Source organism: Vanellus vanellus (genome assembly GCF_965231255.1).
Source record: "Vanellus vanellus genome assembly, chromosome: 4".
NCBI lineage: Eukaryota > Metazoa > Chordata > Aves > Charadriiformes > Charadriidae > Vanellus > Vanellus vanellus.
In genome coordinates this window covers 38,398,431-38,412,905 of record NC_138909.1, presented here as the reverse complement: position 1 = coordinate 38,412,905, position 14,475 = coordinate 38,398,431, and the positions used below count along the sequence as shown (strand labels likewise).

General features: G+C 37.7%; 1 protein-coding gene across 2 annotated transcripts in view; it reads right to left on the bottom strand.

The window, feature by feature from the left end:
• GRIA2 (glutamate ionotropic receptor AMPA type subunit 2) overlaps window positions 1–14,475 on the bottom strand; it is a gene marked incomplete at both ends in the record, with an annotated part of 90,217 nt that overhangs the window by 40,669 nt on the left and 35,073 nt on the right. For both annotated transcript variants that reach the window (XM_082482481.1, XM_082482482.1), the window contains 3 exons: window positions 160–213; window positions 4,468–4,664; window positions 8,796–9,035. In XM_082482481.1, coding sequence (XP_082338607.1) covers window positions 160–213; window positions 4,468–4,664; window positions 8,796–9,035 — 491 coding nt within the window. The remainder of the gene's footprint in view (window positions 1–159; window positions 214–4,467; window positions 4,665–8,795; window positions 9,036–14,475) is intronic.

Here is a 14,475-nt window from a genome sequence, read left to right as displayed (position 1 = left end):
AACAAATACCATCTCAACACATGCACTCGCTTATCAAGGATAAAGACATCTAGCTTTTATCTATTTTCTAAAATGCATTTAAAACAAAATACTAGTTGATGGGCTTTCATAAACAGCAAAATGAATAATACAGCTATTTTAAATATTAAAAATGCTTACCAGATTTGCAATGATATAATGGTATCCTTTAACATGTTTACCAATTGTGATAACCTGTAAAAAAGAAGAAATACCCCCGTAATGGAGAATGTTCACTTGATATATGGCCTGAGATTTAAAAACTACAAAATGCAGCATGACGTAAAAAGCTAGTTGTGCGCTTTATGGTATGCAATACTGAGTTTGTTCAGTGCTTTACTCTTTATTTTACTTCATGCACAATTGAAATACTTTCTGCTGGTGGAAATTAGTCATTTTGAAGTCCAGGTCCCAAGATCTGTAAACAGAGTAGCTGAATGCTAATTATTGTGCTATGTATTAAAGGCACAACCTGGAGAGGAGAGAGCAGGCATCATGCAGTAGAAGCACTGTGTCTTAGAGATTCCTGCTTAGATTCTGCTCCCTTTGTAGCAGAATTGTAGTGCTCCTTGAACTAGAAAAAGTTTAAAAGCCCACTGACATTAATGAAAGCATATACATTGTGAGGAAGTCTTTTAAAGTTCAAATTACTGTTTATTGACTAAGGCTTCCTCGTAATCTCCCTCAAAGACAGCTAGTGGTTTCTCAGCAGTCTCCACTGGCAGGCATGTAGCATGGATTCTTCTCCCAAATAAGCCTAATTAAGACCATGCCTGCATGGGGAAGTTGGCATTTTTGAAGCAAAACACTTGTCCAGAAAAGGGATGTGGGAGATAAGAGGACTCTAGAGGTTTCTTCCATCTTTTGGACAATGAGAACAACTGAAATCAAGAGAGGGTGATTGACTTATTTCCTCATTTAACAAATAGCTAAAATCTTCAGAATAGGTATCCTGTAACTTATATCAGGCTAATAGTGAATGACGTTCCACATACTTGTTTTAGTTACAGAAATATAACTGAAAGCAGTGTTTAACACTAAGTTTTATGTTACCAGAGTTGGAGACTGAGAAGGATCACATCACATAGGTCACAGAAGTTATTCAATTATTCCTCTTTTGAGCTCAATACATGCATGACATATGAACATAATTATTCTAAAACAGTTACTTGGTTCAGACTACTTAAAACTCATTACTTACTAAAAGGTTTAAGAACTATGTTCAGATGTGTTTCTTATGCAGCTGCTTCTTCCAAAGAAATTTCAGTTAGACCAAACATTAGCTCTTCTGCATAAAACGCTGCTTCATCATTGGCATCTGAGAAAACGACCAGTAGCTGCAAGTCTTTGGATCAATGGTTAGTAACTCTGCTCTAACTGCTGCTGAGTACTATTTCATTAATCTAGCTTTCTAAAACATTGCCCTGTGCCACTCATCCATATGAACACTAAGGATGCTGCCACTTAAAACTCTGACAAGATTCAGTGGTGGCTCCAAAAGCCATGACAAAGGAGCTGTGGACACAAAAGGTATTCACCAGAGTCCCTAGTTTAAACTAGCGTCTCAAGCAGGGATAGACAAGAAGTGGCAGTAATTGCATGGCTGCCCAAAGGGTGTTATCGGGGGGAAATGAGATTCTGCAAAGGAAGCTGGCTGAGAGGAGATAGAGGCTATATAATGAAGAGCATGGTAATACTGACCTGCCAAATCAGAGAAGAATATAAACTAGTCTGAGGAGCACTGGGGAACTGAAATACTTTTCAACTTCAGCTTACATAAATCATTGAAATCCAGAAAAGAAACTATAACATGGGACAAAAAACTAGAACAATGAAGCAACTTTGTACAGACACGTGATGTGTTTGCGAAGGACTACAGAGCATATCTGGGTGAACCTGAGGTTGCCATGACAGCTTAAAATGTTAGTGGGATAAATCAAAGCACTACAATAGAAAATTTGTTCTAGAATATAAAGCAAGGAAGAAGTACAGAAGTTGCTGCTCTCTACATCAAGAATGCAAATAATACTTCAGTATTCAAGAAAAACATGGTCAACAGAAAGCCTGTTGTGTGTGTCTCAGTAAAAATACACAGGAAAAGAAAAGGGATACCGATACAAAGGGTCTACTTCAGGCACCCTTGTGAAATGAAGGGAATTCCTGAGGGCTTTTTTCTGGGCAGGAATTAAAAAGAATTTTTTAAAGAATAAATCTGATAGCAAAGCAAGACTTGAAGTACATACTCCGCTTTTAGAAAAGAAAATCAGAACACCACACTCAAAGGATACTCACAGGCCAAGAAATTGATTGTTCAGCACAGACTTTCATTTTAAGAAAATTAAGAAAGTTATTTTAGATTTTATTTTAGGCTAATTGAGAAATTGAAACTGGGTTTACCTTTTTATGTAAGGAAAGGAAGTTACAGAAACAGAGTGTAAGGATAATGGACTCAAAAACCAGACCAAAGTCCAGAAACTGCTAGGGTATCTTGCAAGGAGAATTTCAAGGCTAAACCTGTATGAGACAGCTGACAGCAGTTAAAGAGACCATATTCTAGGCCATAGCAGTAAAATAATTTGAGCAGAACAACTAACTGGAATTATATTAACTGACCTGTGCGGCTGATCCAGTTATCTAGAATTCATCAGTTACTTACAAATCAAAACAGCAGAAACAAAAGTTTATCCATCTGTATTCTTAATGAGCAGCACAAGTCTGTGGGGATAAGCCGAGAAAATCTAAGACTCAAAACAAGACAGAAGCTATCAAAGTGCAATTAGGGCAAGGAAAATGCGCCAGAGCTGCAATCAAAAGCAGCCAAAGCGAAAAATAGGTCTGTTACTAATCAAACAGACAGTAAAAATGAGCAGTAACTAAACGGTAAAGAGGGTTCTTGTCTTTAAAAAAGTGGTGAAAGTAGAAACTGAAGAAACTTTCAATCAGTCAAACTTTCATATCAGGGAAGAGATTATAATCAATATTACATACTTAATTTTAACAGAATCTCTAGGATAGTAAGATGATATAGTCAATACAGTCTTGCCAAGATCAAAATATGTGAAAGCAATTTCTTTCCTTTCTCTGACGTGATAGCTAGCCTAATAGATAATGAGAAAACAGCAGATGTGACATATCTTGAGTCTAACAAGGCTTTTGTCCTGTATGACATCATTACAAGCTCTTAAGGGAACATGGACAAGACACTGGAAGGTAAGTAAACAACCGTTTGAAAAGCCACAGAGAACCAGCTGAAGAGGACCTATAAGTAATATTTCTTTCAAGCATTGCTCTACTCAGTACAATTCTTGACATGGTAACACATTTAAAAAACTGCAGATGATAGGAGGGTTGCAAATGCTCTGGAGAACAGGATCAAATTCAAATTGATCTTGAAAATCAGAGAAACAGTCTGTGGATATGAATTCCAAATAAAACAGACAAATACAATGCACTCCATTTAGGACACTGCTCATTGCCTGAGCCTCTCCAAAATGTAACGACCTTCATAACAAAGACCAAAATAACAAGCCCTTCAAAAAAGCTCCAAACCGATACATCTAAACTCTGATGATATATGCCTACAGATGCTGCACAGTCTCACATGGTCAAGCTCAAGCCAGCAGGGAGCTATCATTATAATTTTCCATCGTGCTCTGCATGCATGAAAAGTAAGATACAGAGAGAGTAAGACCTTCCTAGGCACTAGGATTGAAGAGGTGGATTTGAAGGTAATGCAATAATTTGAATCAGAGCACTGTGATGCTGCTGTGAAAAAGAAAATTTAAAAAAAAAACCAACATTTTGGCAAATAATGTATGTGTTGATGGAGAGAAGACATAATTTTCTGTTCTGTTTGAAGCTCAGGAAGCTTTAGCTATGGAAAACAGCATCCAGTTTTGGTTAACACACTTTAAGAGGGAGATAAAACAAAGAGAGACTGAAGGACAGTAGGACTGAAAAAGAGCTTAGAAACATGAACTACAAAGAGAGTTAAATGGAAAGAGAAGCTATTGATACAGCCTTCCAAAGATGTAAAAGAAGTACATTAGAAGTAGAAAATACTTTCTAGGTGTAAGGAGAACTAATCCTTAGACATAATATAACTATTTATAATGCGCCATATATAATAGTGTATCAACATATATAGCATACTACTTAGGTTGTGAAATAGCCTTAACAAGATTTTCTTTTTTTTTTTTTCTTAAATAATCAGGATATAAAACCATATGGCATCATCCAGATAGAATTATCTTGCCTTTGAGCAAAGGGAGGGATTATAGGATTTGTATGTTTACTTTCTGCCTGATATATATGTGGTCCTCAATACAAACCTGTCACTTCCAAATGATGCATGATAATCACAAAAATAGGATCGAGAGAAATGAACTCATTAGGTTTACTTATAGAACGTAGGTAACTGCTGTCACTGAAGAACAGAGAATAGCAAACCTGATCAACAATGTCGTTGACTTTATCACGCTCACAGTCCAAAATCACTCGCCTTTCCTTTTTTACCTCTAGATCTTGAAACAGTGAACGGTAAGTTTCATCTTTTCTGTCATTGTTAATATTTCCTACATTGATAGCAGTCACTTGCCATTTCTTTTCAGCAGCAGAATCCAGCACAGCTTGCAATGTTGATAAGCCTAGTGCAGCACAGGAGAAAACAGAAGATATGACTGATAAAGCTTCAGGAATGACAAGCTTCTAGAACATGATTTATGAGACTACTTATTTAAGATTTCCCTGTAAGTTGTTTGACCTGTCACACATTGTTAGGACTCAGAAATAAAGATACGGATGGGCCAAATCAGTTCTTATTGCATGAAATTTCTATTTACATTGCTGCAAAGAATCAAGGTAGAGCCTTGTAAGAACAACCTTTGCTTTTGCTTCAACCTTCTTCAGAATGGGATTTTGCCAGTTTAACTGATCCACTGCTGGAATTCCACATGCTGGGAAAGAGGTCTTCTAGGAGAAAAGTGATCCAATTACGGCAAGAGGATCAGCTGCTTATTATGACATGCTATTGAAATGATTTTGTCCTCAGTGCTTAAGCAGTACTGTATTTAAACCCGGACCTCGCTGAGGTCTGTGGCAAAATTCCCACATTCTGCAGTGGTGCTAACGGAGTTATTATTTCTGTTGCCTACAGTCATATCCCTGATTATGAAAGATGTGCCGAGATATATTTTTCCATATAGATAAGTAGGCTCAATGCTAACACCTACAAGCAGCCTACAGGAGTTTGCTTCCATTTTATCCTTTCGGCACATTCCTGCCAGGGAGCTGTAACGTCTGTAGAGCTGCAACTGCCTACAATGTATTCTAAAATCAGTGAAGATTTTACTTGACTGGTTTTCCTTTTCCAGGATTAAATAACAGAGCATAGAAACATAAAAATTACTGCTGGAAATTAATTTCTGCTAGACAACAAATACCATTTTAATAATTTCCCAGCAGTACAGGAATTAGACTTGTTATGTAAATTCCTTCCAGAGAATTCTACATAATTCTAGAGAGCAATTTTAAGGATAGCAGGTACTATTATAGAAAAAAAAATAAAATAGACTTTCTCACAAGCCAACTGACATTTCTGTGTATTCATCTCCCCTGAAACCACAGAACACCAGGAGTTTCTTTGAGACAAATTTCTGACTTGGTATGTAAAGGAAGCTTCAGGTATAATTCTCATGAGAAATAATAGTGGTTATGCCCATAAACGTAGAAAGAAAGCACTAAGAATTAATTTGTCTTATAGTTTGTAAATACATCATTAAATTAAGACTGGTCAGTGTTTAGCAATTCATCTTTATCAGTGAAAATAGTAATGACATACAGCACTATACAAGACTGGTCATCAGCAAAGGTAGAAAATGGCAGGCTTCCAAAAGCATAAATTCAATGATAATCTCAAATAGCTTTGGTTTTCCACGTTGTCTTTAAAGAAGACTGATATAAAGTTTTGTATGTCATGCAATGAATATTTATTTTAACATTATAGATAACTACAGTCCAAGGGTACATATAAGCTATTTATAACATGTTAAAGACAGATGTGGAGAACTCGTGCTAAAAGGAAAAGATAATTAATGTATGCAAACTAAAAGATGTAGGGAGTACCTTAAAACATTAAAAAGCATTAAAGTAAGTCTATACCTCAAAATAATGTTTTAAATGGTAATTTGAAATAATTAAAAAAAAAAAAAATAAGAAAAACCCCACCCAAGCTGAAATAGATATAATCCGAATCACCGTTTCAGATCTCATTTAGTAGGTTTCAGGTCCTTCAATCTGTCTATATGTTTCATTTAAGTTAAACAGAATCTCAGCTGGGCATAAATTAATAAGGGCTATAAATGTTAACACTCGCCATCACAACGTTTTCTATATTTTATTCCTCTGATCTTCCATTTTTCCTAAGGACTCCCTTTTCTTGGGGTGCTCTCTGCAGATATGTCAAAAGGCTGACTGGATTTCTTCCTTTTTATAGGTGGCAGATTTGTCATCCCCATACAGTTTAGTTTATTCTGATAGGAGTAACACATTGCAAAAGAAAGGAAAACAAACAAAAGCGTTCACAGCAATACTTCTGTGGACATGGAAGCATCTGGAGAGCGGTAATGGAAGCGGGACTCTGCAGAGGTGAAAACTCCAACAACTTCAGCTGTTTTTTTTTTAAACTGCAGGAATACTTCTGTTTGGGAACCTCATGAGCCTGAACCTCTTTTGGTTATAATGAGACAAACTCTTAATTCAGTGAGCTCTGAAAAGGAGGACTGAACAGAGGCGGAGTAAATTAGCAATTCTGCTAGAGACAGAATACTCCAATGATGTCACAACTTTTTCCAAAACCCACTGTTTAGTACTGGCAACACAGAGGAGGGAAGGAGGCTAAAGGACACTAATCCACATTATACGAGAGCAACTGCCATACTAAGCCAGTAACAGCCTGGACACGCACATACTGAATGGCCTCACTTCTTGTAGACAGGAATGAGATATTGAAATTGCCCTGCACTTCAACCATTCAGCCCTTAACCACAGAGGAGCTGTAAAAGTAGCAACAATCTATTCTTTTGGAATAAGTCATCAAATTAATTCCTATTGGCTTTCACAGCTTCCATGAAGAGTAAGTCTTTGGCTTTTTTTAATCTCACTCCTGCAGGTGGAAGCATTTTAAATTATATACCATTCCTTAAATACACGTCACTGTCACTACATTTGCACTTATGCAAAAGTGTTTAGAGGAACCGCGGACCCGCTGTATTCAGGGTTTGATGTCAGTGTTGCTGACTACATACTGCTTGACTCTGCAGGTTAACCTTGTGCAATCAGTGGGAGCACTGAGGAGCAACGATTTACTCAACATAAAGGTAGGAGCTTCGTGCCTTGGAGCTTGTTATCACTGGGGTGCCTTGGCCACAATTAAAACAAACAAATAAGAAAAAAAGGCATCACCAAAGGGTGACTACAAAAACAATTTCATGCTGTTATTCCTGGCCAGATTCAGCCAGCGCAGCTCAGAAGAAGAACTAGGTGTCTTTCAGTATTTTCTAAATATAAATCACATGCAGGTCACGTACTGCACACTGCTAGCTGATTGACAGAGTATTGGCTAAGCAAGTAGTTTTACATCTGTCCTTTCTAAAAAGGCAGTGAATATTTCTGATTCTAAATGAATTTGAAAAGGATCCACCAGAGAAATAGGCTCACGGTTCATCATCTGGCATGACATTTCTGTTGGAGACTACATATCAGTATTAGTTTTTCTAACTTTAGTGCTTACAGCAGTGATAAAGAACTGTCTTGCGGAGGTCCCTTCAGCTTCTGAACAACATAATGTATAAAATGGCATCAGAATGCAAAGAATCTAATGTCAACCCATTACTCAACAAACCATGGTGTGGTATAACCATCCTTTAAATTTGGTGGCGTCTTACCATTTAATGTGCACTTAATGTTCAACTCTGACCAATGAACATGCAGGTGAGCCACAAAACAGCGAACAGGAGAAGCTAAGAATAGAAAAACGTTAGCTAAGGACTAGGTGAGAAGAACCTGGAAACAGAATGGCAATAATGGAATCTCAGAAAGGGCAGTCAAGAACCCCCACTTCTGTATGTTGCTTCTTCTCAGAAAAATAATTGATATACCAGAAGTTGCAAGTGATTTTTCCCAGTTCATAAGCTGCTATATTATTATTACTACAGCCATAAAAGGGCATAGGACTTGAGAAGGCTGGACTCTGGAGTAAAATGCTCACAAGCGGTAGATTTGAGTTTATCAACAACAACAACAAAAATCTAAGCTCAACAAAGGAGAGGAACTCAAGTATTTATCAAAAGCAGTCTCCAAAGAAGCAGTGACTGCATCCAAGATTCTTGCTTGCTTTGGTGCCCAACTATTGATTTTGCATGTGTGGAGTGAATCTGTGGTAGCAGACTGCCCTTCATGCTCAGATATTTTTTATTTCTCCTTAGATGATCCTTTAAAAAAAGAAAAAACTTTTCATAGGAGCTGTTTTACAACATGTGATTAATCTTGTATTGCTTATCAGCCCATGCTTGCAATTCTATTAATACATAGTGTGATAATTTTGTTCTCATTTAAACAATTTTGTTTCTGTCCCAAAAGCTCATTTCTAAATTTAAGCTTCCACTTACACTTGCTACATCTAAATATTCCTTCCCTTGTTTACTTTTCTAATACTAATTTAGCGTTTCAGTGAGATACACCTAGCAAACAGCATGCCGATAAAAAGTACCACATCTTACCTCTGTCGCTGTCATACAAATATGCAAACTTGGTCCACTGATAGTATTCAATCAAGCTAAGAAGAGCTCCCTTGAGATCAGGTCTCATCTGAATGACAAAGGGATGTGTTCCATCTGTTGGGAAGCTGGGAGTTATGAAGGAGACATGAAGAGTCCCACAGAACGATGTTATGGTATTTACAGACTTCTTGTCATAGAATCCAAAAATAGCAAAGACTCCTCTTGAAAACTGGGAGCAGACTGGGAGGGAGAAAGAAAAACAATTAGGTGGGAGAATTATTTTTTTAAATTATTGAAAACGCTATCATGTATGTATCTATGAAAAATAATGAAAATGTCTGATCACATAAATACTGGGAGAAAACAGTAACACTCTGCTATGGAGATTACTTGTTAGTATTATTGATCAGTAATATAAAGCTTCTGCTAGAAACAACAACTAAAAAAGTATAATCAGAGATGTGGTTCACATTCCGAGACAATTAATTTAGCCATAAAATTCACCAAGTTATTCTTAAACTCAATTTATACTGTATAGTGATGAAAATGTCAATGGCAGCTGTTAATTTATAAAATGAGTCATTATGACTACACGTAGTATTATGGAAATGTTTTGTCATGTTAAAAATAAATTGGCTCTGAGGTCAAGACGCACCGAGGTTTTGCAAAATACCTTAAATAGCTTCCCACTTGGGGAAATATAAAGCCAAAACTAGAAGCAAATCTATTAACAGCAGAAAAGTAAGAAGCTGATTTGCTTTAAAATCCTTCCGTTTCTAGGCATTATTTTAATTCTTGCTCTGAAGGACTCAGCAAAAGCCAGTACTTCTGGATGACGCTTGCGGTCCTGCTGCAGAAAGAATAACCTCATAGGTGTAAATAACATGACGATTATTCACTTTTTAATCACTGGAGACAGTTCAAGCCAATTGATGAATGCTACTGACCACCAGAGCCTGTGTTAAAGAGCTAGTTGTTCTGGGTTATTCTCTTTGACACTGCAGCCTGTAATAGTTGTCTAAGTTCTAAAACCAGGGTACCGTAAGGAAATGTTCATCTCTGATTAATTCTCATTTATCACCTGTGTATTCTTTGGTTTGCATAGAGTCACCTTGAACAAGAGACATCCTTCTAGAGAAAACATCTAGTCAGCCTCACTGCAATCCCTGCTACACCTGACCTGCTTATAAAAAGAAATCACAGTGTAATTGAGGCTAATTTGGCCCATCACATAAGGGCAAAAATAAGTTGACTTATTTTTAAAATATCTCAGATTTGAATATTTTCTCTTTTAAAGTTATCACCTCTTTATTTTTTTTAAATATTGTCCCTTTATGCCTGTTATTATTTATTGCTATTCTCTTTTCATGGCTTTGCCTATCTACCTTTGCTACCACAGTCATCTCTCATACCCTAATTATTTCTACACTCCAATTAAAAGCACCTAAGCAGTATGGGTGAAATTCTGAGTCTGCCAGTTTCAATAGTTATCCCCTATTAACTTTAATTAGGTCAGAATTTCACCTAAGGTGAGAGAATACAAGTGATTAAAAAACCTGATGAGTAATATCACTTTATAAAAGGATGCTGCAGGTTTTCCAGAGCTAGGGTACAAGACAGAATCATAGCACTGTCTAGGTTGGAAGGGACCTTTAAGATCGAGTCCAGCCATCAACACAACACTGCCAAAACAGCCACTACCTGTCTTTTAGACGGCCAGACCTCTTCTGATCCAACTGCGAACGGTTATGTAAAGTTCCAGTATTTATCCCAAGCATTATTAAGGGTATAACACTGCTCACATTGAACAAAGGTTTCTGAAAAAGGCTGTGAGTTTTCTGAATAGCTTTTAAATTACTGGAATTCTAGTAGGGATTCTAAATCATTATACTCTTGCTGAGACAAAACCAACTCACTACCTCACACACTCACAAACAATTGTTTCCCATCTGCAGCAAAGGCTAAATCCTTTCTGAACTTGCTACAATAAAGGCATTAATGTCTCATAATCCACCTTCAAAAATGCACATTAAAATAAAGCACCAGTTTACACTGGATCCCTCAGTGAGAATTCTGCAGAAGACTGTTACTGGCACACTACTGTGATCTCCTCCATTAAACCATTTCAATGCTGCATATAAGGTAACAGAGACAACACCACTGTTATCCCAGGATCACTGGTATTGCTGACTCCTAGGACGCTATCACATCTCCTGTCACACTTACTGCTTTTCTTCAATCACCAGGCAAGGATTTTAGGCATATATGAAATAACACTGCCTACAACATCTAAAAACCAGGGCCAGCTGCTTGCATCAGAAAATTTGAAAACCACAGGTGATGCCTTTTCAGGAGCACCACTGCCACCCCTAATAGAGAAAAGCCAGAGTCTTTGGAGCACTGTACTCCAGTCTCTGTCTCTGTTCCTCCCCCATCCTTCCCTCCCCTTCCTGACACTGAAGAGATATGGACCTGTCAGGCTTCGGCTAAACATCTTCGGCAGAATGAAGTTTGATTTGCCCATGCTGTTGGGAAATTTTAGTTCAGGAACCAGGACAGAGCCTTAACTAACTAAACAGATCTCAAGTTCCATTTAAAACAACACTATACTTGGAAAAAGAAAGAAAATCCCTCAAAAATCATGACAATTACTTGTGATGGCAAATAAAAAGAGCCCAGACTACTTATGTGAGACTTGAAACACGAACTGGGATTATTTAAAGGTGGGCATGTACTGAATCTGGCTGGGATGGCATTCGCTTTCCACATAGCAGCTCACACGGTGCTGTGTTTTGGATTTGTGGCCAAAACGGCACTGCTAACACACCAATGGTTTAGCTATTGCCGAGCAGTGCTTGCACAGCCTCAAGGCTTTCTCTTTTTCCCTCTGCTCATCCCAGAATGTAGGCTACAGGCGGGCAAGAAGTTAGGACAGGACACAGGCAGACCACTTGACCCAAATTGGTCAAAGGGATATTCCATGCCGTATAACATCATGATCAGCCATAGAACTGTGGTAGAAGCTGAAGAGGGTGGGGGGCTCTGACTTACAAGGCGGCTGTTGCTTGGAGACTCACTGGGCATTGGTCTGCTTGTGGGAAGGGGCGAGTGATTCCCTTTGCATCACTTGTACTTCCTCTTTCCTTCACTTACTAAACTGTCTTTATCTCAACCCACAAGTTCTCTCACTTTTTCTCTTCCTATTCTCTCCTCTGTCCACTCTGGGCAGGGGGGAGTGAGTTGAGTGGCTGTGTGGGTGTTTGGCTGCTGGCTGAGGTCAACCCATGACAGGGTAAAAGGTGTTATTCCAGCTTCCATCCGCTGGACAGACCTGTTAATACCCCTGGCCTGTGCTTGAACAGGTGAAAGAGTTCTGTACCACTTCAGTGGTACAAACATGCATCCAGTCCACTCTCTTCAGAAGACAACTGCTGTTCTTTCAAACTGAACGTCCTCCCTGACACGGCACAAACTACTACCAGCACTCTTCACCAGTTACTTACTGCCTATTGACCACACACAGTTCCTTGGATTAACACAGCGAATGGCTCTCCATTTAGTAATCTTTACACCTGGTAAATCATCGGTCCTCATGTGGATGTGTTGTCTTCTGGGGAAGGTGGGTAAAACTGGAACTTTGATCTCCTCTCCTCCACAAAGTGAAAGGCAAGTGAAAAGCACCATCTCTAGCTGGGTAAATCACTGCAGTTCTAACTACTTACAGAAGATGCAGCTTAAAAGCTGAATTCCACACACGCATGTACACGATGCCAACAAACAATATGATAAAAACAAAAACATTTTTAATTTTTGAAATTATTATGTAATCTGCCAGACAGATATAACTCTCATTTAATTCAACCAGGGCCCCCTGGATGTGAGATAAAAACTCTAACGTAAATCTTGAAAATAAGGACATAACATTTATTAGCAAATGTTAAGCTATGCGGGTCAGCCAGAAAATCAGGATCAGCTCTAATCCAGGTAAAAATAAATTTTCATCAGCAGTGATCAGTGTCACAGTTGTACACTGAAGAACCTCAGGGCTATGCTTTTGTGTGTGAAATTCCTCTAAAGGTAAGTGGGAGGGCAGCTAGGCCATGTAATAAAAAACTAGCTAAAAATGAGCATTTAGGCTTTGTCTCGAAACAAATGCTTGCAATTGTTCTGGGGCATTTGATCTCTCAAGAGCGGAAGGGAAAAGAAGGGATGATATTTCCAAAGATATAATGGTGATCCAGTGGATAATGCAGAAAATGTAATTGTTTTTGGCAGGATTCCCACCTTAGACCAAGTCTACAGTCGTGTTGTTATTGCTGGGAGACATTAGTTTTATAATCACAAGCTGTTCACAGTTATTAGATAAAAAAATCGTGATGATTAGGACTCAAGCCATTGAAACATGAAAGTTCTGTTTTATTAAAGACATTCAAAGCAACTGCCAGGATTCATTTCTTTCAACCTCTTCTATATGTTTGGTTTATGTTGTCCTTTCTAGAAACAGTCAATGGCCTACTTAGCAACAAGAAGGCAAGGATATAGTAAGTTCATTTTGTGATCACTTTTCTAGAGACTCACCTAGAATGGCAAGTAACAGGGAATTCCAAGAAACGGGGTAAATAATTGAAGGTACATAAGAAACAACAATTCCCAGAAGGTTTTGTAATAGTTAAGAATGATCTATTTTATATTTGACTTCTTGTTCTTCTATTAACATAGTCAGGCAAAAATCTAGTTTGCCCTTGTTTTCCAGAGCACTGAAAAGGTATCCTAGTCTTTTCTTCCAAAAGCTAGGGTCCAGGTTTATTAAACAAAAAAATTAAGGTTAAGCCTGTGATGAGAAATAGGTGCCTTGTCAACGGAGGGGCAAAACTACTTTCTCAGTTATTAACTCCTCCATTCTTAACTACATCTATTTCTTCTTAGACCTCCTTTTTACCATGACGCATTCATACCTTTCTCACTTTCACACTTTCTCCATTTCACTATCCTGTTTGTCACTGAACTCTATAGGCAGAATAACCTGTTATTTATCCCTGTGGCCATAACTGGTTCTCCAGAAACAAAGAAATAAAGCAACATATATTCACTGCCTCTCATTATATAGAGTGTATTTCTGTGATGCATATCATCCCACACCTGAGACTTAAAAAGTGCCAACTGAGGAGTACATTTGAAAATTTAAAATACAAAAATATTACAAATACACTTAGCTTTACACAATTAAGGGATGCCAGTTTAGGAATGATAGTTCATCTTCATGACTGAAGATCTTCAGAGGCATAAAATCACTTAGAAATAGTTGCATTTGAATACATACACTTAGAAACTATTCCTGATCAAGTCTTCCTAAGCCAAGATTTCCTTCCAAAGGGAGAGTAATGAACCTAATAATTGTTTACATTCAGGGACAATTAAATTGGAACGAGAAAATTAAGAAAATGCTCATTTAACTTACTGAAACAATTGTCTAATAGTACCTGTATATAGGTAACTTTCCAAAAAGGTTTATTATGACTCTTAACATTCTTGTAACTTTTCCAAGTATTTCTATATTTTTATTTATATGAGAGTTTTGATACTTGGTTTCTGTCCAAAGATGAAGATTAAAAATGACTGAGAAAGTATTTGCCATTCACTCCTTAGATTTTAAGTGCTGTCTAGTATTAATATGGCTTTA